At 40.5% G+C, this 24,788-nt stretch overlaps 1 protein-coding gene across 2 annotated transcripts in view; it reads right to left on the bottom strand.

Annotated features, from left to right (window-relative positions):
* The window catches only part of ENPEP (glutamyl aminopeptidase), a 33,710-nt gene extending 10,172 nt beyond the window's left edge, over window positions 1-23,538 (bottom strand). For both annotated transcript variants that reach the window (XM_058804060.1, XM_058804061.1), the window contains exons 1-9: window positions 22,852-23,538; window positions 17,904-18,045; window positions 14,960-15,091; window positions 10,739-10,859; window positions 8,454-8,608; window positions 7,713-7,826; window positions 5,978-6,112; window positions 1,871-1,936; window positions 399-464 (exon numbers count right to left, since the gene is read on the bottom strand). In XM_058804060.1, the coding sequence (XP_058660043.1) occupies window positions 399-464; window positions 1,871-1,936; window positions 5,978-6,112; window positions 7,713-7,826; window positions 8,454-8,608; window positions 10,739-10,859; window positions 14,960-15,091; window positions 17,904-18,045; window positions 22,852-23,528 (1,608 nt within the window). In that variant the 5' untranslated portion in view covers window positions 23,529-23,538. The remainder of the gene's footprint in view (window positions 1-398; window positions 465-1,870; window positions 1,937-5,977; window positions 6,113-7,712; window positions 7,827-8,453; window positions 8,609-10,738; window positions 10,860-14,959; window positions 15,092-17,903; window positions 18,046-22,851) is intronic.
* Window positions 23,539-24,788: the final 1,250 nt, after the last annotated feature.

Here is a 24,788-nt window from a genome sequence, read left to right as displayed (position 1 = left end):
AGGAAAGGAAAGGAAAGGAAAGGAAAGGAAAGGAAAGGAAAAAGGAGGAAGGAAAGGGGAAGGAAAAGGGAAGGAAAGGGGAAGGAAGGAAGGAAGGAAGGAAGGAAGGAAGGAAGGAAGGAAGGAAGGAAGGAAGGAAGGAAGGAAGGAAGGAAGGAAGGAAGGAAGGAAGGAAGGAAGGAAGGAAGGAAGGAAGGAAGGAAGGAAGGAAGGAAGGAAGGAAGGAAGGAAGGAAGGAAGGAAGGAAGGAAGGAAGGAAGGAAGGAAGGGGGAAGCTGCCTAGCGTATGATCTCATTGACAGAAGAGCTACAGAATATTAAAACTTTGAGAAACTGAAATCAGTGGATAAGATACGAAACATTTATCAGCAAGGGGTTTGGGTGGATGCAAAACACACCTCTTCCAGAGCTTCCCAGAATTGTTCTGTCTTGGCATTCTGGAAAGGGTATTTCTTCAAATATGCCTAGAGAGAGATGGAAGACCATGAAAATACTACCAGTGTTTCTTGTTTGCCTATGAAAACAATACACATATTCAGTTGTACAGGGATACAGAGTGTACCTCTCAGTTGCACAGAGTATCCACACATGGGTGGTAGTACTGTCAGTGGGAGATCAAATGGATCAGTATTCAGCTGATGAAATTCCTTTGCTGTCCAGTGCATCCCATAACACCAAAAGTCAGCATTTTCCAGAGTGACTTGTTAGTAGGAAATAAATTTGTATTTGAATATTTTTTTGGGTTTTGTTTAAATGAACACCACTATACCCTGCTGCAAATTTCTGACTAATATAAGAGGCTGTTTAGCAGGAGGAAGATATTTAATGAGATTTCACTACCTGTGGACTCAGAGTGGAAGCAGGAAACTCTAGTCACCTCCACGTTTTGATCAAAACGATTTTTACACGGAGTAATGGTGTTCAGCAAAGAGTTTGCAATGCCTAAACCTTATTCCCATCCTGTGTCTTCCCTGGCTGCTCGGCGGGTGTTTTCCTACCCTGCCACCTGCTCCCGGTGGTGTTCAGTCAGTAGATGGTGCTGTTTGTTTCGCTGTTGGCCACAGCTGCCTACCTTAGGGTTCCTGAAGGCTCTGAGCAGAAGGAAAGGGTTAGGCTCTTGGAGACAAGGCAGCTGTATTTTCCCATCTTGGGTAACTGTTCTGATTGAGTAAGTGAAAGGGGGAATACAGGAAAATACAACAATCTTGTAGCAGCCCATAAACGTGCTCTTCATGAGACAGGGAAGTAAGAACAAATGTGGTAAGCCTGCACTGGTAACGCTTGTTACCAATGTCTGTTCAGAATAAAGGACAGACAAGCTTTCTCCTTCTGGGGTGGCTCCTTTCTGCCATTTTGTTATTTTGTAGCACCACGCTTTTCCTCCACAAGAAAGGACTATGAATTGTGCAATATATCTCTTTTCTTCTCCCTATTACCTTCACTTTTTAGGGCTGGGTGTCCCTGCATCAGGGCACAGATGAGCTGATACCTCTAAGAGTGTCCCTACACGTCAGCCTTGTGTGGGTTGGAGGATCCTGGCCATAGGAAGCCACAGACACACTCTACAGCAGAATGAGGGGATCCCAGTTGACAACAGGATAGCTGTGGGGTAGAGGAGGTTTTTCCACTTAAAGCTGTCAGGAATTTAGATCCTAACTGTCTGGCTATCAAATCTTTATGCAGTTCACATTCCTGCTTCTGTGGGAGCATGGAACTTCTTCCCCTCTATGTTGTCCACTCAGGATTGAAATCCACTATGTACTTTTGCTACCAATACCAGGATCTCTGATATTCATGTTTTGAATAATGGCTTTGCTACTGTCACGTAAAGATGGGCTGTGTTTCCGGCAGGTTTTGCTGCCACCTTTACCTGACAGCCTTTCTGGAAGAGCTCTGGTGTAATCCAGTCTTGAATCATTCTGAGGATTGATGCACCCTGAGGACAAAGGGAAAGGGGAGAAGGTCAATCCACACTGCTCTAACATGATTTTCATTCATCTAAAAGGCAACATGTGAATGAGTATTTTGCAAGGCAAAAATAGAAATCATCCATCAGAGTAAGGAAGTGGTTTTTCTACTTCCTTTGTTTGATAGCATGCCTACCTGGTGGAGCTTAAATCTGGATGTGAGAATCAGTCTTTTGTTGTGATCAGACACTTGTTCCTATGTTCAGCTCCCGAGCCCTGCTGCTGCAGCTTACTATCCTGCCTCTCTACCAGTTTGTGTGAGCAGGGCTCCCTGTTTTGTGTAGAACAGTTCAGGGGTGAGGGCAGCTGGGGACTCCCCCTGTCAGGGGAACAGCCTGAGAGAGGCAGTGACTTCAGATGAACACAAAACAGGAAGGGAACTCTAAAAATTCTTTACAGGTGTGAGTATGCCATCTGAAGATAAGGAATGAAATTTGCTGAGGACTAGTGTAAAAGCTCTGGCCTCTGAAGCAGGGTAGAATTGGAATCAGAGGAGTTACTAATTGGGCGTCACCGTCACAGAAAATAACCCAAACAATTAGGACCTTGAAAGAAAAAAGAAACAAAAGGAAGACAGGAGAGAGAAGTAGAAGAGCCATGTGGAACAAAGAACAGAGTGCACACAAGATGATGAAGAAAAAAAAAGGAGTGCAAATTCCATCTAAGATGCAAAAAACAATTTTAGGATTAGCATGTTTTCATTTTCTGAGCTAAATGAAGGGCCAGTTGAGAGCCGAATGCTATGAATAGTTTAAAAATCCAGTTGTCCCATGAAAATAATAGTATTATCTGAATTCTTAGTAAAACCTGTTTCCTCTATTTATGTGTCTGAGAATAATAACTAGATGAGTCATGGTAGAGGGACTGTTTGAACAGATATGCCTCAAACTGCTTTCCAGGCTATTGTTGGAGAGTCAAGGTGATCAGCAGATGACTGTTTTCTGATACAGAAATCTGATGTGTTTGCCATGGAATATGCTCAAAATATTCCAATTCAGTAACATTTAGAACAGATATCCATTAGTGATAATCCTAAAGCTGCTTAATGATCAATGGTGAACATAAGGCCACGAGTATGCACTAGGGAACCTCAGTTCCTCAGCTTTGTCTCTCAGCCACTTCTTATTTGATATCACCACTCAGAAACCATCGCCTCCCATTTATATTAAAAACCAAAGTACAAATACACACTTATACATGATTTGATAACAGTGGAGACTTCTTTTGCTTTAAAATGTAAAGTATTGTATTTAAAATGTAATGTAAGTCACTTGCACCTTCTACTATTATTTTTCAGTCTCTTTCCCACTCTTGTCATTCCTCTGTAGTCCATGGTGACGTGTTTGAGAAAAACTCATCCCAACAAAAATCACTGATTATAGGAACACCAGCATTTTAATAACTTCCCTTTCTTACAACTATTTGGGGAGGCTCAGCAAGTGACCTTAATTTAACTAGCTGACATTCTCTGATGGGTGGTACAGGGGGGGAGTCTTTTATCAACACCCACATAATTTCATAGTAATTGCCAAGTACGTGGCAAGATTTGTTTGTGGCAGAAATGTGGAAGATTAATCCTAAACTTCTGTAGCTGGGGAGTTCCAAAAATACGAGGGTCCAAGAGCAAATTTCTAGCAGAACTTATTTAAGACAAAAAGATCACTGATACTTTAATAAAACCTTTCAAAATGAGAGAGAGGATTAAACTGGGAAAGAGATGAGATGCAAATACTTTTAAAAAGCAGATTAAAACAATTATGTACATTAATTGTTTACTCACCAGCTCTACTCTAGTAGAGCTTTCCTAGGCATATAATGCCCTATCAATCCCACAGCTGTTAGAGGATCTCATACAGAATACACTGCAATGACTCCATAGACCCTTAGGCAATTCATTAGGGTTTTAGGATTGGATAAGCTCTCTGGTTGTTCTGGTAAGACTAACAGAGAGCATTTCAAATTATGCTTTATTTGTTTAGCGATGAATATTATCATGAGAAGATGGTTTTTAAAAGAAAAATACAAAAGAGAAGCCAAAACAAAGCCAAAAAGAAACAAGCTAATTTTGTCACGCATTTATATATAAATGCCAACAGTAATTTGAGCTAAATCTACGCAAAGACTTTCTCTTTCAAGCCAAATTATAACCCAAGCCAAATTATATCCCAAGCAAACTGTTCCCAAACAATGCACAAGTCCTCAAGTGTTTTTGCTTAAAAAAAAATGAGTTCGTGTTGTAATTATCTAGGCACAAAGAGATGAGTAAAAGCTACGATTTTTTTTTCTCCATTGTTTTTACAGACCCTGCAAAAGTATGTATCTTACTTAGCTCACCACTAAAATAGATTTTGATCCAGAGTATTTGATTTAGCTCTGTATATTTCGTGACTTTTGTTAGTTTGATTTAAAAACTGTTACACAATGCAGGTTTTTACATGGTTTATGGTTTGACTGTGAGGCATTTATGATGCAATAAATATTGGTTGTATTGTTGGATAGGGGATTTAACAATTGAAAACAGAAAACTGATGGAAATGGATGGATCAAGTCTAGCTAATAAAAGTAGTATCTATAGTTACAGACTGTAGCACAGCTGAAGCTGAAGTCAATGCAATATATACTGTATGCTTAGCTGATAATGGGAGCTTGGAGGGAAAGCAACAAGCAGTGTTTAATAATGTTGGATTTTGTGTGTTCTGTGGAAGTGTGTTACAGCATCAGAGAGGGAACAATGACAGGGTCATATAAGAAACTGCCAATAAAATATGGTGTATCAGGTTCAGAAGCAGCATGGGAGATGGCCGGTTGAGGAGAAGAGTGACAGGAGTGTTTTCTTTGGGCTTGTCTCTTGCTGCCCTGCAGAAAACAACTGGAGGGAACAGTGTTGTTGGGGCCCTTGAGTCGAGACTTGCCTGGTTAGATATGGGGGGGCACCTGCTTTGTTCCAAATTTAAGCCTTGTCTAAGGACTAAGTGGCTTTGGCTACATCAGATATGGAGAGAAAGAAGATGGCCTCAGCCCCCTAAGCTGGGTCTTCAAAGTGATGATCCTCAGCATGGCTGCTGGTGTCCCTCAAGCTCTGGACTTCACAGCACGGATCTCCAGCCTGCCGCCCTACACAGCAAGTACTACCAGAGACCTTGGGCTCCCAAAAACCTCTGTGTACCCTGGTAACAACAGTGGTTGGATGACTCCAGCATTCCAGTGTCTCTGCTCAGGCAGAGGTATCCTTCCAGCTAGCTCCTTAGGGAGTCTTTATGGGCACAGGTCCTCACTGCCACACGCTGGGATGGGATGAGCAAAAATCTTATCAAATACTAAATGGAGTATCTCTACCACTTCCTGGGCTACTGGACTATTGTACTCCAGTGCGCTCCTGAGCTCCACAACTTCCAGTGAAATGTGGAGCTGACTTATCTCCCAATTTAAGCCCATGCCAGTAGAGGCTGATGTAGCCCATCTTTTTGGGTGGCTGGGATACTGTGAGCAACTTGAGATAAAAAGTCACTTTCCTGTTTTCACTGCTTGGTTCCCTGCCTTGCTTCCTCAAAACAGAAGTTATGAGGGCCTGCAGGTGTGATGGAGAAGCGACAGAAAGGATACATCTGGCCTTGGACATCTGCCCTTGCCTCCTCTACCCGCATGAGCCTTGACATAACTGGGCTGCATCAGCACGAGGAGATGGGAGAGGGGTGTGATTAGTACCTTGTTTAGTTTAATTTTAAACCCAGCACTCTAGTGGCAGAGGCCGGTGACACCATGCTTTGCCTGCATCACTGCATGCTGTGAGCAGGCCTGCATGGTGCACAGTGGCTGACCAGGCTCTGCTGCTCTGCTCCTCTCACAGCTGCCTTTAACTGCATCGTCACTGACTGCACTTGGGAACGTCCCAGAACAAAGATCTGCACAGACACAGCTCAAGTGACTTGCGAGTCCTGATTATGAGCCCGACTTTTATCTCCTCTCCTTTGCCCCTTTGCATCCAAAGTCACAACAGAAGGATGGCCTACCTTACTGTAGGATATCCCATCAAACACAGAGGTGATTTCAGCTGGAGATGACACATTGGCTACAATTGGGTGCGAAGAGAGCAAAGAGTCATCCATCAGTACAGGAAGCACATCGTCAATTAAAACCTGTTCAGGCTGAGAAAAAGAAGACATTAGAATGGAAACAAAGGCAGGAGCATATCCCTACTTCTCAAATAAGTAGTTTGAATTTCAACTTCTCTAGGCAATTTAAAATAGAATGAAATTTCATGCCTCTAAAGAAGGACTTGCAAACTCTTGCTTTATATCTGAGAGGGGAGGGATACAATTTCTCCTTAACTAAGAGAAATTGCCTTTTTCAGAATCTGTTTTCCTGTGTGTATCATAACACAGACACACCCAGACACCTCCCTTGCCCCCAGTAGGGCAAAAAGAGTAGCCTGTGTTGCCAATTTCAGAAGTGTGACAATATTTACAAAGAATTTTGGTCTCCTCTTGCAAAAGAGGAGCTGGGTAGGAAGGGAGGGAGGGAAGAAGGAGGCAGGGTTCCCCATCCCAAGGCTTAAATGTTTTTTAGATTTATTTGAATTTTTTAAAAAAGATTAAGTTGCCAGCAGTTAAAATCCCCTTATTTCCTAATCAATATCGACCAAAAAAAGACTAAAATTCAATTTAGATTTCCTCTTCTAATACTCACTAGGATAGTATTGAAATGTTTTAGATTAACATAATATCTAGATAAAAAAAAAGACTTTTTATTTTAAATTCAGTAATTAGATCTTTTCTTACATAGTTAGGACCATAGATCTTCTACTTTAAAGTGTAAAAATGACCCAGGGAATGATTTTGTTCTTAGCCTCTCTGCAGGGAGAAAGGCAGGTAAAGCAGCAAGTGGGCACTGCCTGCTTCTAAAGTCACTAGGCTCAGGAGATAGTAGATTTTAACAGGTTCAACCTATGCAAAACCTACTCTGCTCCCTTCCACTGGCATGTTGTGTATGTCTTGGCACACAGAACCTCATTACACCTCGACAGCTGGGGAAAATATGTGTGTTCTGTGCCATCACATCTGTTTGGGAGGGAGGAAGAAAGGAGCAAGAAAACTCCCTTTATTCACAGACTATAATGCCTATTTAAGGTCAACTTTGCAACACCCTTAAAGTGTCTGGAGCTGACACAGTTAGCATATTGGCTATCCACTGTCACTGCCTATTTTTGCACTGTACAGAACAGAGATTGTCTGAGTTGGAGCATTTGAAAGGACACTTAAAATGCTGGCAGGAGCTGAATGGGAGTCTGTTATTTTCCTTGATAATAGCTCAAGCTGTGGAGACAGGCCCAGGTTCCCAACCCTTACCAGATCACGTAGCAATCCTAAGTCCCATGAAGAGAGTACAGCCAGGAAAATCTCCATCTTTCAGAGTTAGACCTTTAAGCAGCCCTGCAAAACTGTTAAGGCCCTGTCCAGAACCCACCTAGGTGTTATTTGCCATAATAACTGAACCGAATTGACTCACTGGTTAAAAAAGAATGACTCTTCCCTGCAGACTGAAGCTTCACAAAGTGTACTTTGACTAGCTTCAGATCATAACATAGGTAGGTGAAAAACGTAGACCAACTTTTTCTTCATGTTGCACCACACTATGTTAGTTTTCCATAAATATACTTTAAGTCTTCATCATCCTTGTCTAACTTTTACTCCCTTCCAAAATGTTCCTCCCAGCCCCGCCAACCCTCTACAAGGCAGAAATAATTACCATTTTCCAATCTGGTTCTGTTGCATTTACTCCCAGGAACTCAAAATAACTGGCAAATCCTTCATTTAGCCACAAGTCATCCCACCAGTCCATGGTCACAATATTTCCAAACCACTAAAATTATAAACATAAAGATGTAGGTTTAGATAAATAGTACATGTACATTTCAGTATCTCCAACTGCATACAGAACATTTATTTGCTTACTTTTATTCCTGCTACCAGATGAAAACTATCATAATTCTGGGGTTTGAATAGGAATGAAGGCCTTGCCTTGTGTTAAAACATCACTTTTATTATAAAATTACATATTACTCGGGAGAGTGCTAATGATTCATGTGCCACTGAAAATATTTTTAGTTTCTTCCTCTTGATTTGATGATTTCTGCTTTTAAGGATATGTTTTCAGACAGCCTCCACAGTGTATAACTGTTCTTGTTTGCCTGTCCAAAAGAGACATCTGCACAGGTAAATTAGTTTCTCTAAGACATTTTAGACAGATTTTCAAAAACTGGCTGACAGTCTGGGCTCAAGCATCTAACTTCCTGAGAAAAATTCCAAGGCAGTAGTCATGGTATTTTAAAGCTCTAACAGGGATCTGTTATAACATGATATTTTGCAATCAGATTTTGAGCACATGTAGAAGAACCTGAGATGAAGTTAATGACAGTATTTTCAAGATTAAAATGTTGTGACTATATATTTGAAACACTGTAAAAGTGACTCATGTCCTAAAATATACCTGATGAACGAGCTCATGGGCTATCACAGCAGCTACTCTCTGCTTGTTGGATGTGGCTGACTCCGCAGGATCATACAGCAGGTTTGTTTCTCGGTATGTGATCAGCCCCCAGTTCTCCATAGCACCCGTCCCAAAATCTGGAATAGCTATTTTATCTGTATTAAAAGAAAGAGAAAACAATTACCACTCTATCCTTTGAATCAATTAGCTTTTCCTCTCTGTGTGTATTTACAGCCTGTTTTGCTTACCATTTGTGATTCTGGCTTACTACTGTGGACTGCAGGCTATGATCTGTGTTCAAGAAGAGAACTGGCCTAAAGCAAGTGCCCTGGATCTACTGAGATTAAGAGGTAAGATCAGTTGCAGTTGCTGAGGATCTGTCCTGGAAGGTGATGCTATGGCATCTCCTGGGAATGTGCATATCATACATTACTTAGTTTTGGCTCTAGAAATTAATACTACTGTCTGGGGATGTGCTGTAGGCAGTAAACCTCCTGAAACTATTTGTAGAATAATGAGGCATGACATTGTTTGTCACACTGTTGTATTAAAAATATTTGACACGTTAACTGAAGTAAATCCCCCATGCAGTGAACAACATCTGCTTCTACGCCTGGCAATTTGTGGGGGTCACTCATTTATGGTCAGTAATCAATACTGGTTTAAATGAGAATTGCAGACTCAACTGAACTAGCATTTTCTTCTTCAAATAATGACCACAGGCTTTCTATGTGGGTTAGTGAAAAAGTACATGATGGATTTAAAACTGAATAGAATGAAAACCCCTCACCCCACTCCAACAGAAGATAGGAATTACTTATTTTAAATTAAACAACTTGATTACAGAATCAAGCTGACAGTTTGGCAAGGACTTCAATGACAGTCAAAAGGACGATACAAGGAGAAAGATAATGACAGAAGCCATAAATCAATGTGAAATACAATATTTAAATAAATCATTATGCAGAAACATATCTGATTCATCAGGTTTGAACTGGATAACTTATAATAATGAAGGAACAACATGGCAAGTCAAGGTTAGGAATCCAACAAATAGACATTCTGGGAAAAAAAAATAGAATCTATGAAAGTATCTATCCTGTGACACTGCTAACCAGAAGATACCAGTCCATCCTGTCACACCAAAAGGCCTTTGTCCAGATGCTGCCATGGCAAAGTCATCAGACTTTCATGACAGTGAAAGTTTGAATATAAAGCACAGGTGAGATATAGTACCTATTATTACTGAGGACCAGTTATGTGAAAGAACAACATATTGTACTGGTTTCCCTAATTCAGTTGTCATTGAAATGAAAACATATTGACAGTAAACTCAGGTGCTGTTTTGAAAGGAGGAGGTAAATGTCTTTTGTTAAAGTAACATAGGTTAACATGATAGGTACAGGTACAAATAGCCAACAAAAGGTTTGCACAGCATTATTAATTGTCTTCAAAGTTTTGGGGACTCCCCCTCCATATTGTCTTGACTTGTTTGGAGCTAGTATTTTTCCATCCTTTTAAGTTCATGAACTAACTGAATTACATCTTTGAAGGTCTTAGGAGGAAGAATTTCCGAAACACTGATTGCATTCCTAGCTTGATTATTGTGCATGTTAAACTGCGTGAATCAGATGCAGACTCCAAATATCTCAAGCTAAAGGATGCTCACTAACTTCTCTTTGCTTATTTTGTAACCATGGGCAAAATTTGAGAGCATGCCTGCTCTTATTTAGCCCCAGATCTTTATTTAGCCCAGCAGTAGAAACTACAAATTAGATGCTGGACTACATTCATCTTTCTAAGACATGGATACACACCCACTTTGCACTGAGGTTAATAAATAATATGACATACTCTCTGGCAGTTTACATCTTCACTTATCTCACTGCTGACTTTTGTCCAGAAGTTCATATGGAAGTGGTACATATTTTTCTGAAACTTCTGTCTCTGTTTTAACTCATGATTGTCCTTTGCTGATGACACCAATGCTTGCCTTGATTTTCCACAAGATGCTTTAAAATAAACATGCCAGCACCAGTTTTCAGTTCGGTAAACTGAACTGTGAGAACTGGCAATAAAACAGTGACTGAGGCCAACTCATCCATCATGACATTTAGAAACATCTTGAACTACATTGGTACAGTTTTAAAAGATCCTGACAAAATATCAGCAGTTAGCAACCAAATGCTTTCATGCTGTTTTCTACCAAAGCACAGAGATCTGTAGGAGCAACATAATCATGACACTGAACTAATGAAATAAAAAATATAAATGTTCATAGTTACCCAGTTTTGGAAGAGAGTAGCTCAAATTAAAGTACTCTTCAAAGAAGTCGAATACAGTTTTTGTTACATTTGCTGCATATTCTGCCGTGTGTATTTGCTGTGGCTGGGCGTAAACTCTCAGCTGTAAAATACAGAGAGACAATTAGAAAAGTTTTCAGTTAAGAGGAATCAGGTGTCTAACACTGAAAAGGCATTGAGCATACATATCAAAAACACTGCAGGTTTTCTCTGAGACTGGTCTGAACATTGAATTCTGTTCCCTATCACATTTATTCAACAAAGTTTTCAAGTGTGTACCAAGCCAACATGTGCACATTTTCCACTGTCTGTCTGAATTTTAAAACTGGCAAGACCCATGTCCAGAAGCTCACAGTGGCCAAGCTTCAAGCAGGGCCTGGTTACATACCAGCTCCTACTTCTCCACAGCCTGGTGTTCCAAGGAGGAAACCTGGGCAAGCACAGTCAAAGGGGATCCACTTGTTCTGAGCAGTTCACTGATCTTGACTGATCCCATCAGATCAATCTTCAGGAGCACATCTCTATTGAAATGTGTCAGAAGCCTGTAGCACCTTATTTTATTCACCTTCTTTGTACCTTTCCTATGTACTGTCATCATGGTTTCCTCTTGTCCTTGCATATCTGAAGGCCTCAACCCACTGACAACCATGCATTTACTAGATCTGTGACCAGACATGCTGTCCCATGCAGGTTGAGTGGCTGTTTGAGAAGGACATTGGGCCACACAACCACAGCTTTGGTGCCTTCTGGGCTGCTGCACCCCAGGAAACCACAAACAAAAATCAGTTCTCTCTTTTATGACCAGGGAGTCTGGGAAAACTGGCATGTTTGGTAGCCCTGGCATGTTTGTTGTGATGAGTGACCATTTCTGTGCTCCTCCTGTATACATGAATGCAAAAAATGATGTGTTGAATATTGAACTTTCTATCCCTGAAACCTGGTGCCTGGTACCCCTTTGGCTATGGCTGTCAAGGAGTAGGAAACAAGCTCTGGAGAACTAGAATCTTTATGGCACCCATGCCCATTATGAGGAGGCTTGTAACTGGAAAAAACCTTTTGAGAAGTTATCTTCACATTGTGAAGGCAAAGTTTGAGTTCAGAATCACAGGAGCCTTTTGGGGATCTTTCCCTCAATCTCTATGTCCCAAAGCCTGTTGGAGCTGTATGTAGTCTGTTCTCTTCCCCACCCCTGAAGATCTCCAGTGTGGATGAGATATTTCTATATGCAGTGAAGTTTCTGGTTTTAGGAAAACTGATCTATCTCATTTTGCCAGCTCCATGACTCTTATGAATGGGACACATTCATCTGCTGCATTGGTGTGGCTTGTTTACTCCTTCAGCACTGTCTTACAGCCAGGGGTTTAGGGGCCAAGCTGAGCAAAGGAGCTGGTCTATTCCAGGGACTCTTCTGGAGCCTGAAAACACATTGATTTCAATACTATAAATTACACTTCCTCCAATGAGAGGGGAGGATGGGAAAGTGTTCAGAAATAAAGCTGGAACAAAAACAGAAGAAAACATAAAACCCCCCCCAAAAATAGAAAAAAAACCCCAAACAAAACTAAAACAAAACAAAACAAAAAGCTTATGAAATTCAATCAGGAATACATTCCAGCCAGGGGATTTCCCCCTGGGTCAGTTTGCAATTACTATCTGCAATTTCCACTTTTGTAAGCTCTTTACCCAATTTAGCAGTCTTCAGTCCCCTAGCTGATCCATATTAATGGTTTCCAAAACCTTCAGCCTGCACTAGAACTTTGGGTTTCATTTGTATAATCTCCTCTGTGATTTTTCCAAACCAGACATTTAGTACCTGACAGGTAATCAGTTCAGGAGAATTGTTTCCAGCTGTGGGCACATTTCCCACCACTCATTTCATTAATGTCTTCATTAGGGCTTTCAGAGTGAACGGCAGAGTTTTTAAATAATTTACTGTGTCATGTGAGCTGTATGCTCTTGCTGTTGTTTATGAAAGTAATTTATGGATCATGTTGATACTTTCTGTTGAATGAGAGATTTATTGTTAGAAATTTACACAGCACACTATGGAATGTTCTTTTCAGGGGCTGGTGAATCTAAATACCTTTGTTCAGCTGGGCTTCAAAGTTCTTGGACAGGAAGCCTTGGAAAGGTTATAAGAATAACTTTCTATATATAGGATTAGAAACCCTAAAGATAGTCTGGTTTTCCTGGGGAAAAGATAATTTTTAGTGATTGATCTTCTGCATGTATTTTATATTTGTAAAACTATGTCCATGTTAAGAGAAAAGAAAATTATTATTTTAACCTCACTTAAACCCCAAGTTTTCTAGTGCAGGCACGTCCTCAGACATTGTTTAGTGAATGACATTAATAAAATATGTAGTAACATAGGCCTAAATTAGAAGATGTTTCTTCAGGCAACCCCTGTACTGACACGAATACCCTTGCATCTACACACATGCACTTTAATTACCCTGTTTCAGTGAACACTCCCTTCCATTTAGAAAAGCTACAACCAGTCAGAAACATTGTGGGCTGTACTGTTTTGCTTGGGGAAAAAAAAAGAAGTGACCTCAGGGCCATACTCTGGAGCATGGCATGGACAATAGTAAATGTTTAACTTCTGCATGTAGAAAACAGTGTTACACACTTCTTCAGTACATTTTTTCCCAACTGCACTATATTCTGCACAAAAATCTAGAAAAAATTTTATTTTTAAAGGAACAGAGCTATATAGTATATCTAGTGAGACCAAGTAGTCAAGGTGCTGTCCCTGATAATGAGCGGACCAGCTATGCTGAAGAGCAGTTGGTTAACAAAATTGTGTGACTGGGTGGCCTAAAAATGTGCTCCTGTGAATAACTTAGCCAAACAGCAGAGAACTAAGAATATTTTGTCTGTATCTCAAACCAGGCTCCATTTGCTGGTCTAAGTGTAATTTAGCTTTAGTTATTTGTCAAGTAAGAATATAAGCATACAGCATGACGCTAGCAGGGCACAGAGGGAGGTCTCAGCACAGTCCTGTGACAGGAAGTCTTTCGGAGCTAAGAGCTCAGAGCTGAATCAGAACTTTGGAGATTTCTACGAAACAGATTTTAACATCAGTGAACAGCTTTCAGTAGGGAATGATTTGATGATCTTTTTTGGTTAAAGCAACTAAGGAAGAGCTAACTTGCTAATGGAACAGTAGAATGACTGGGGTTTTATTCTAGATTCCCTGTCCATTTGTGACATTTTCTCCAGAAACTGAGGAAACCACTGCCAGGTCACGTGAATGACAAGACCCTCTGTTACGTAACAGAAAAGGAAGGGGAAGAAGCAGGGGCATACAGCTCTAGAGATCACTCTCTGTATCAGATGAGAAAAAGGTCTAAGCCAATAAACAATTAACAGCAGGTTGAGTATCCCAAACTGGGTTTAGGCTAAATGAGGAGTTTCTGCTGAGGGGCAAGTTGTATTTTGGATTTCAGTTTGTGATTCAATGCAATGTCATGTGATCTCTTTATGCCTGATCAGCTACACCTTCAAGAGATTTGATTCTAAGTAAGAAATGGATTGGCCTGCCTACTGCATCTAAATGAAGGAGCTATTTTAATTTAATAGGTTCAGATTCAAACCTGTTTGCTTCATTAGGGGATCAACCAAATATCCACCTGTTTAGGCAGACACTATTACTTCTATACTTATTTTTACAGAACTTACATTGCCCAATTGCCACTGTGGCACTGTGGCACATTGCCTGTTGCCACTGTGGTACAATAAAGCGAGCCAGTACATAATGGCACATAGCACTGTAGTCCTATGTCTCAACAGCTGTAATAATATCAAATGCAATTTTAACTCACAGAAAATTATAAAGTATTTGTATTCATGGCCTGGGACTCTCCTGTACCCCCTAACTTGTACATTCCTTCAGGCGCTGGGGTTCAAGTCAGGGATGAGTTTGGAGAGAGTGTTCCTTCCTCACCTGTGTGCTCATATGGGAGGTAGTAACTGGGATCTCACAAAGATGGGAGACAGAGAAGGACTGCAAAACACTGTATGTAGTCCAGGTCGGAGGGACCACTGTGAACACATAATCTGATAAAATAGGCTGCATAAAATAAACTACAGGAAAAGGAAAAACATGTCCTTGTTTGTATAAAAAGAGATTTTAAAGAAAAAATGCAAATGAAGGCACATCTGTCACCTGAACCACATTCAGGCTGCAGAAGTACTTACAGGTTTTCCACTTGCAGATGTTCTCTCTACCCAGGTAAACTGGTGCACTGCAAAGCATACCAAGTAAGTACTCATGGGGACTGACTTCTCAAAAGTTGTTCGATTCCAGCCATCACCAACCTGTACAGTTTGCTGCAAAAATAATGAAATTGATGTTTGAAATTGCAAACACATGCATAAGAGTACATTTGTATGAAGACTGCAACTGGATAGGAGCAACAAATCACCTCTCCAGGTCCACCTCTTCTGGCATTTCATTGCTGAAGGCATGAGAATAGACAAAGTATTTTTCTTCTGCAATACATGAAATGGTACTTTGCTTTTTTGGCACTAAAGAGGTTTACTTTGCTTTAATTTTCATCAGGGATTTGAAGTCATTCACATGAGCAGAAATTTTGCCAACAGGAGTTTTCTGGTGTATGCTGTGTTTTGTTCTTGCAATAGTTGCATACAATAACATCACTTTGGTCAGAGAAGGGAAGAGACTGAATTCTCCCCTCTCTTAATATATGCATCACATTTTTAAGTTATGATGCAGGGATGCTACCTGGGATATAGACCAGTCTAATGAATCCATCCTGAAGTAATTCGAATACAAATGAATGGTGGGTTAGGTTATTAGGTGGGTTGCCTAAATACACATATAATTTAATGCTGATCATAGTTTTTATTTATCAAATCAATTTTAAAATTTTCTGATTTTCTTAGATGGTATTTCCTCTAAGTTTGCTGAAAATACTCAATAGGAAGGGATAGACACTGATCTCTTCTTTCCCATGACCAGTGACAGAACTCAAGGAAATGGCATGAAGTTGAGTCAGGGGAGGTTTAGGTTTGATTTTAGGAAAAGGTTTTTCACTCAGAGGGTGAAAACTGGAACAGGGTCCCCAGGAAAGTTGTCACAACATCAAACCTGACAAAGTTCCAGAAGCATTTGATCAATGCTCTTAGGGACATGGTGAAACTCTTGGGGTGTCCTGTACAGGGCCAGGAGTTGGACTTGATGATCTTGATGGATCCCTTTCAACTCAGCTTATTCTATGATTCTATTCTAAACATATATTTCTTTTATTCTTTTTCTGCTATAGTCTGAAAATTTTTGTGCTTCTGACTGGATGACTATATAATAGAACAAAAGCCAAAAACATATAAAAGATGTTAGCCTTCTAGAGATACAGTGGTTCATGAGATTTGTTTGTTATAAACACAATATAAATAAAGCACAGACAATTAATATTACAGGTAATATGACTCCATGAACAAAACCACATATTCACAGACATATTCATAGCCCCTTTTCGAAAAGGTATTCACAATCTAATTTTCCATTATTTTATCCATTTTGACTCTATTTTGATATCTTCTGTGATTTCAACAAAGTCAGGACTTTAGTGGGAAAAAATTGAAGAAATTATAGTGAAAAATGCAAATGAAATGTACAAGATTCTGATTTTGCTGATCTGATTTTGCCATGCTGGTTATAAAGCTCCACACCCCCAAAATTACAGGACATGTAACATACAACGTGCCTTGCCTTTACAAACTCTTACAGTTCCATCTGTGGAAAAGATCTTTCCCAAAGTTCTTCCACTACTAAGACCAGAGGTACTGACCTTGACCAGATGAAAAAAGTGCCCTGCTATAATCCCTTAGTCAAACCTCAGTATGAATTCAGCATAATCTACATTTTCTTATCAGTTTTTTTTTTTTTTTAGCAAATCAATTAAGAAGCAGTAGTTAGCCCTTTGCACACTTATTATTGTAGATCCATAACAGAGACAAGGTCCACATGTCAAGGTGTAAAGTAAATCTCAAAACACAATAAATCTTGATAACATATGGTGTTATCCCCTTACTTCCTTGCTCATATTCTCACTTATCTGAGGAAAGGCACAGCAATCTCCTTTCATGTGTTGTTCATCAAAGTGCCTGGTGGTCTTCTAGGTATGATAGAAATATTTTTAATAACAATGGGTCAGAGCTTTAAATGTGCAAAGGGTATGGATGCATCTGTATGAGCCTGGTAATAGATATCTCAGCTGCATTGCTAAGAGAATAAGTTTGGGGCACTCTAAATAAAAGCAGACCTTTGTTTTCTGGGTGGGGGAGTGATTGGAAAAAATGCAAATGCCAACAGCCTGGAGGCTGGAAGCTCTTTTCTTTTTTTTTTTTTTTTTAACTTGGTACTTTATATTCCACTTCAGAACTTATTAGTAGAAATTATAAAATAGACTACACATTCACTTGACTATTCAGTAGAAACCCTCTCATCTGAAAGCCATTCAGCCTTCTTCCAGAAGGCCCAGAGGTAGATAATTGATGCCATTGAATTTCATGCAAAATTTGGAATTTGACAGTAGGTCTAGAAATGGATTATTTAGGAAATTATAGACATGGTGGAATGACAAATATCCACACCCGTGAGCTGACAGATGCAGTTTCAGATCCTCATTATTAAAAAGAATAATCCTAGTCTTTCTGGCTAGCAGGATTCTTTGCCATTATATTGTGATCAGCAGACCCTTGTTCTGGACCATTATGCAGTTTTAGTGATTATTTTAGACTTTCCATGTGGGAAGCAGCTGTCTTGCAGAGTACTCATTCTCTGAGCCTACCCAGTCTGACTGAAGAACCTGCCAATATCTACGTATAGTCAGCAGGGGATGCTCACCTAGAATATCCAGCTGAGGGTCAGCTGGATAACAACAGAATAGGTGTTCCATTTTTGCTTTGGATTTGACTCTGTGCTGCCATGTTGTGTGCTGATGGACCACTTTGAGTCCTAACCAGCCAACCAGTTCTGTTCATGGAATGTCTATTAAGCGTGAGTTTTCCAGTGCCTGAGTGGTAGAGTCTGTGAACATGCCAGAACCTGGCGACCCACGTTACCTTTCAGTGTCTCTACAGAACTGCTGCACTTAGGCAGCTATTGGGAAATACTTACCTGTACTGGCATGTTTGAAAGTGCTTGGTACACATCTGGATGGATGATGGATATGGTGTAAGTTGCCTTTTTGTTTGGCTCGTCAAAGCAGGGAAATGATTTCCGCGCATCTGTTGGCTCATGATCAGTAGCTGCAATGCTCCTGAAACAAACAACACATTGGCAAGGCTTCATTATATGGCTTTGAAATCTTGTCTGCAATTTCTAGGCATTTTTTTTAATGATTTCACAAATGAAATCCAATTACAAATATTTGTGCATATTTATCCATTCATAAAAGCAGGTGACATCAAAAATGCAGGAGCTGACATCCACATCTGTCTGTCATCAACATCTTCAAGGTTTCAGAGCAAAAGCTAATGCAAATTGCTTATCATCAAATATTTTTAGGAGCCAGGCAATAAGAGAGGCATGACCTCTCATGCATAGTGAAAACTTTGCTCTCCCTCCTGCTGAGCTTTACCATTGATTTATCACCTAAAATAAAGAACTGATGATATCACCTAAAAGGAATAAGTCACTCCAAGACTTGTTTACCCACTACAGCATATCTTGGGATTAGGGCCTTGAACGTCTCCTGAAGCGACACCTTGAAACTGTGCAAATGCCAATAAATCTCATCCTGTTTGTGTGTTTCTTTTTCTGCATTTACCACATACAGTTTCCTCCTCTGCTCCTATGCTCCCCTGACTCCATTAGTGAAACTGCTGGAGAAAGCATGGAAAGTTCAGGTGAACATCCTAGTACATAACTGATGCTATGCAAGCTGTTTTGGGGGGGTCAGAAAGTCATCTCAGTTATACAAAACCAGCTGGAGGAGCTAGACAATTGGGGTCATGTAAAAACATAAGGTGAAGGTTGTGAGCGTTCATATTGTGCTTGCTTCTCCCAGTGACATTGGGCTCCCCCATTAATGACCCACACCAGTGGCAGAGCATATTCTCCAGTGATTGATGGTGAAAGGGATCACAGATGCTCCTTCAATTAATCTGGAATGTTGAGCATTTTCTGACAGCACTTCTACAGCTGCTCCAACTATATTAAGGTAGTTTTTCTTTCCAAAAAGTAATTAAAAGTGTACATCATAAATTACAGATTGCAGCAATCCTACAAGCTCACTTGACAACCAATTTTTCAAGGTTTCTGTTGCCCTTGGCATTTCCCTGTGATGGTTAAATACTAAACTGGTCATTAGGAACTTGTAGCAGCAAGGGTCATTTACAAACCTGACAGAGGTGATATGTCTGGGCTCTCTCCATTCATGTTCCTTGGAATAGTAGCTCAAAGGTTCATGGGCAGAAAGCATAATGAACATTCACTTTAACATCATTTCAGACTCAACAGAGTTTCTTTTGCTTGGTGCATTCTTTGCTGTCACTCTCTACTTTTCATAGGATTTGAGAGCTATTTCACAATTAAGTTAACTCCAAGCCTCCAGGGCGATGCTTCACAGCTATTGGTTAAAAACTTGGCTATATATTTTGACATATTTATGTCTTGTTCCTACAGACTGATAACACTGTGATACATCTGTTGATTTATAAGGTGATAATCCATCTATCCTCATGTTTGCAGAGGCAGACAGACATTAGGACTGAAAAACTTCAGCACTACCCTTCCTATAGGCTAGATGATGAGAACACCTGACTATGGCATGCACAGAAGTGGCAATAGAAACATGAAATGTTGTAATTCACTTTCAAACAACATAATGTAGTTTTTAGATAAGATTTTCTTCACTGCTTGGTGGCTTCTGCTCTTGATGTCCAGACCTTTAAATATGAACTAGAGTCGACAGTTGTAAACATCATAATAATAAGAAGTGAAGATCTGGCTGAGACTGCATCCAGCTGTTCTCAAAATAAAACAGTGATGCATTTAGAACCATGAGGAGTTTTCCTTCCCCTCCCTCCGAAGTACAAGTCATTAGTGTCAAACAACTTCCTTCCTCCCTGAACTAATTAAAGCATCTTTCTCCTAGTCTTCCTTAAAATTCCAACTCATTCCTGCTTCTGAGAAAACTTTCTGCTTCAGGAAGAAAATCAGAAGTGTTACTTTTGTAAACAGAAGAAAATTCTTTCCTTGTCTATTCAATAAAATCCTAAATACATCCCTGTTAGACAGGGGCGAGCCTCTTGTTCTCTCACAGACAAGCGAGGGAATTCCTAAAAACAGGAAGCCATACCTTGTCTCTAATAGTAGTGCAAAACCAAAGCCAGCTGATGTGACATAATTGTATTATTTTTAATACTAAGGAAAAAATACAAGGGGGCTTTAGCACATTCATTGAGAGAAGCTAATGACCTGAAAAACCCAGTACACCAGCCAAGGACTCTTCTTTTGCTCCTCTCCATAAGACCTGAAAACTGCACAAGTGTTGTAGTTATACTTAGTGCATCATGCAAAGTGGGGAGGACTGCTATTCCTTTTGCATTAATGGGGAAATTAAATGAGCAGACAGAGGAACAGTTTTACCAAAGGACTTTAGTGCTTACAGCTAGATTTGGGAACCCACAGAAGCATCTAGGCAAGTCTATGTCCAAAATCTACATTTCCAAAGTTTCTGCTTTCCTGTTCCCTACCTGCAGGTGCACATCAATTTAAATAGTCACAATTCCAAGGTATCTCACAATCTGCTTCAGGGCATATCCAAAAGCACCTTTTTCCTGATGGGGATTGTATGATCTGTCTGAACAGGATCCCCAAATGAGGTGCTCTTCTCCCTAAGCCTCTCAAGGAATCTAAGCAACATAGATTATTGAATCTATTTGGGTATTTGAATCTAAGCAACAGCAGAGCCTGGACATGTGCCCAGTTTGTAAACCAAAGGCCTTATAGCAATGCTTTGGCAAACCTTTGCATTCACAGATAAACATCTGGGGAGCAGGTCTGCCCTAGAAGCTTACTTTCAGTGTTATTAAGTCTCTCAAAAGGTGCTGCTGCTTCTAACACTGCACAGAAGGGATAATAGAGTTGGTTAATTATATATTGGATCTCCTTCTTGCCTCAGCCCTCTTCTCTTTAACATCCACTATTAACAGACTTGTTTGATCATTGCTGTTACCTGATCTGATTTGTATTTACTTGCAACATGACAACAACAGAACTACTTGGGTTGAAATTTTCCAAGAGTGGTATGTACCTCAGGCAAAGGCAAAATAAAAATGCTCATTCCAGTCAGCATTGTTTTTAAGTAGAAAGCTGGGGGAAAATGCATTTTTAATAAGTAATAAAACCCTTCCCTCGCTGTCCTTCCTTACCCCATCCTATCCCCTACCCTCTGCTGCATAGCAACAACTTGGCTGTTGGTTGCCTTACTTTCAAAGCTGTACTTACCACTATCACGTACATCACCTCTGCAATCTGCCCAAAGTCTGTCACATGAAAAATATTTCAGAATTTACTTTTCACTTGTTCTTACTAAAGCCCTTCTCAAACCTAACACACTCACAACCACAAGCTCCTTTCTGCATTGAGTTTTCAGACTGCTGGCTAGGATCATCCTTGCAATTGTAGTTTCCAGCATTCAATTCAAGAAGTAGGAACAGTCAAAGTGAGCTCACATTTTATACTTTCTTTAGTTTTAGAGTTCTCCTTTCTTCCTGGTATCAGATGCTTGGCCCTTGTCTACCTGTACTGTCTGGATTTGAGGGACAGGCACTCACCTCTCCTGCTCTGCAACTCAGAAGACCTGTGTTCTGGTCCTCCTGTTCTGGGGTTGTGACAGACCTGGGGCTATACATTTAATATCTAGATATACTTCACCAGAGAAAAGTAACACACCTCAACGTAGAAGGATTCTAGGACTTTGCACTTTAAAACTGCTGTGGAGATGTCAGATGCTCAAAGTATGAAACCAAAGCACCTTTTAAGTCAGAGCAATGCTAAGGTCATATATGGAGGAAAAGAGCTGTCTGGTGTTCAAGCTGTTCCCTGCATGACTTCTCCACAGGAAAAATCAATGCTTGCTTTATTCTCTGCCTCTTGGATCCGCTGCTGCTGGTGCCTGTCACTGCTGGTACTCCTGTCAGTGGCTGAATGGAGCTGACGAGACTCTCACTCACGACACCATTGTCCCAGGAGGGCAAAGAAATGCCATGAACACATCAGTGTTTGTCTCCATGTTCCTGCTACAGGGCCTCGTAAATGTCTAGCCAAGTTTATCTACCAGCTGTAAAGGCTGGGATAAATCACTTCAGAAATGTAAATATCAGAAAATGGGTGACTGTCCTCTCCATACATTAACTGTGAAGAGCAGCCTTTGAGCAGAGGGCAATGGCTTTTTCAAGCTTCCGCGTTGAAGCAGTACAAACCTGGTAAGTGGAATGGGTTAGCTGAACTGGTAGAGACTTTGTAGTCATTCAATAACTGTTGATATATTCACAAGAAAGAGATGGAGCACAAAAAAACCAGTAAAAGGTGACCCTAATTGTTTAGGCTTTCCTACGTATAATTTAAACCAGCTGCAAGAGAGACAGGGAAGTTCGGGTTTGAATATTCCTCAGGCTTACAGCATCAAGGAGATATGCTATCAGGAAAACTATCAGAAGAACATTTTATACCAAAACTGTTACCTTGGGGATAACAGGAGAGAGTGGTGATAGTTGTATGCTATTTATTGTACTAGGGAGATAAAAACAGGCCTTGATCCCTCCAGCTCCTTGAGGGAGCCATTCAGTTCAAAGGTAAGCTTGGACCAGTAGAGTTTGAAAAGGTTTTTCAGAATATTAATTATAACAAACCTCTCATCTCTCCAGCCCACATTCACTAGTCAGAAGCCAAAGGGCTTTGAATACAGCATCCTCCTTAGGGGAATGAGAAAACTAAAGAACAATCCAGAAATGTCAGTAAGTTGGTGAGAGACAAGACTGAAAAGCTGAAACAGGAATACAGCAGGCCTGAGCCAGTAAAAATAGAGAAGAAAGCTTAATAAATAAAACTGCTTTACTTGATCTGTCCATTCTCAGTATAGGTGGTCCTATAAAACCCAACCAGCGAACCATTCAGCCAGCCTTGAAACTTCAGGGTGAGCACATAGGGATCATTTTCACCAGTGACAGGGAGCTCTGCTGCTGCCTTCATCACAATGTATTCTTGTGGCTTGTACTCAAAGCAGTCATTCAGAGCAATCTGCTGTCCTGAGGATTTCCGGAGTGTGGGTATTTCTGTAACCTTGGTATCTCGCAGGTGAAGCCACAGGGAGCTGGTTGGTTTTTCCAAAAATATAGATATACTGACTGTCCCACTGTAAGTGTCTTGCTCCATTTCAGGCTTGATTTCCAGATCATAGTGGACAGGCTTGACATAAGTGGGCAGCCTAAACTCTCTCCAGTCTCCAGTGTCATCATTCTTGGAAGGACAGGGACCCAAATCCACTGGGGGAGGAGGCTGTTCCGTTGTTGTAGTTGTTGTAGTTGCCGTTGTTGTCGTTGTTGTTGTCGTTGTTGTCGTCTGATCTGGTGTTGGTTGTTGCTCTGTTGCCTGTGAAGCTTTAGGTCTGCTCAATCCCACACCAAGCCCCACAGCAAGTCCTACAACAACCACGACTCCACAGATGATAGCCACATGCTTTTTCTTCATGCAGTACCTCTTGGACTTCTCATCCTCAAAATCCATGCCCTCCATCTCTGCTCCTAGATCTGTTCTCAGAGCAAAATATTAACCACAAAAAAGCTTATTAGTCACTTCAGCATTCAGTAAACTCAGCAGTCTTGGTTCGTATTTTAATTGTGTAGCTATAGCTGTTCTCTGCCTGTCTCCCTCACCTCGCTCTCCGCAAGACACTCAATTAATTAAAGACAACATGCATTTGGAGGAAAAGTGAATGATCAAAGCGCAGCTGGGCTGGGACATGGAGGGAACTGACACAGAAGAACACTGTTTCTGCCGTGCTCCCCTTATAAGCAGTGCAACCCCACCCCCAGCCCCTCCTGTTCTGGCCTGAGTTAAATATAAAACAGTGCTATGTTAATCAGCAGTCAGGAGATGATCAGATGCCAAAGCTCTGTCAGCAGCTTTCAGAAAGAGTTTGCAGATGGAGGCAAACCCTCAACCTTCACCACTACCTCTTCCTTTTTTTCCTCTGCTGTGTCTTGTTTAGGTTTTTGAGGTTTGGGCTGGCTTATTTTTCTTCCTCTTACTAACAAAGATTTCCTTGAATTTCCACCCTATAGTTTGTGAAATGACATCTCAAAACTTGCAAAAATCACGTATATCTTTCAGCTGTTTCCCCTCTTTTCTGGGCTCATTTACCTTTGCCGAGTAACTCAAGGCAGTCACAGACAGATGAATTTATTGTTCCACAGGCACAGTGGAACAATAAATTTTGATCACTGCATCAAACTTTAAAAGTTGTCTAACTCCTCTCCCCCTCACAGGGCCACTTTTCCAGGAGATTGACCATAACCATGCATGCAAGCTGGTAGCCTGGGACAGCATTGCTTTGTCAGTCAGTACAATTACAGTGCTGCCTGTGAACCCTTGCTGTGAGGGACACTTCTAAGCATGATTTATGCACTAAAGATCTAATTTACCATTTATTGCTTGTCATCACAATGTGACACTTCATTGAAGCAAATTAATTGAATAGAGCCTGATTCTGCTTGAGGGAACTTTTTGTAAGGCCTGGGTAAGCCTGTAAGCAAGATGTTGCTAATGCAGTATGAAACTGAGCACAGTGGTAGTCTTGACCTTGTTTAAAACTGGACTAAAGGAAAATAGTGTAGAATAAAAATGCCAGTCTCTGCATCTCTTAGCCCTATTTCTCCACTTATGTAGTCCAGTTGAGTAGATTTTTTAATCAGGCACATCAGTTTGGCTTTATGCCTCCTGATTTAGTTTATTAGGAGACATAATATTAGGATTATTATAATTTTTATTAATATT

This window comes from Ammospiza caudacuta, chromosome 4 (genome assembly GCF_027887145.1).
Source record: "Ammospiza caudacuta isolate bAmmCau1 chromosome 4, bAmmCau1.pri, whole genome shotgun sequence".
Taxonomy (NCBI): domain Eukaryota; kingdom Metazoa; phylum Chordata; class Aves; order Passeriformes; family Passerellidae; genus Ammospiza; species Ammospiza caudacuta.
Note: the sequence above shows the minus strand (reverse complement) of the source record. Positions and strands in the feature narration are given on the sequence as shown.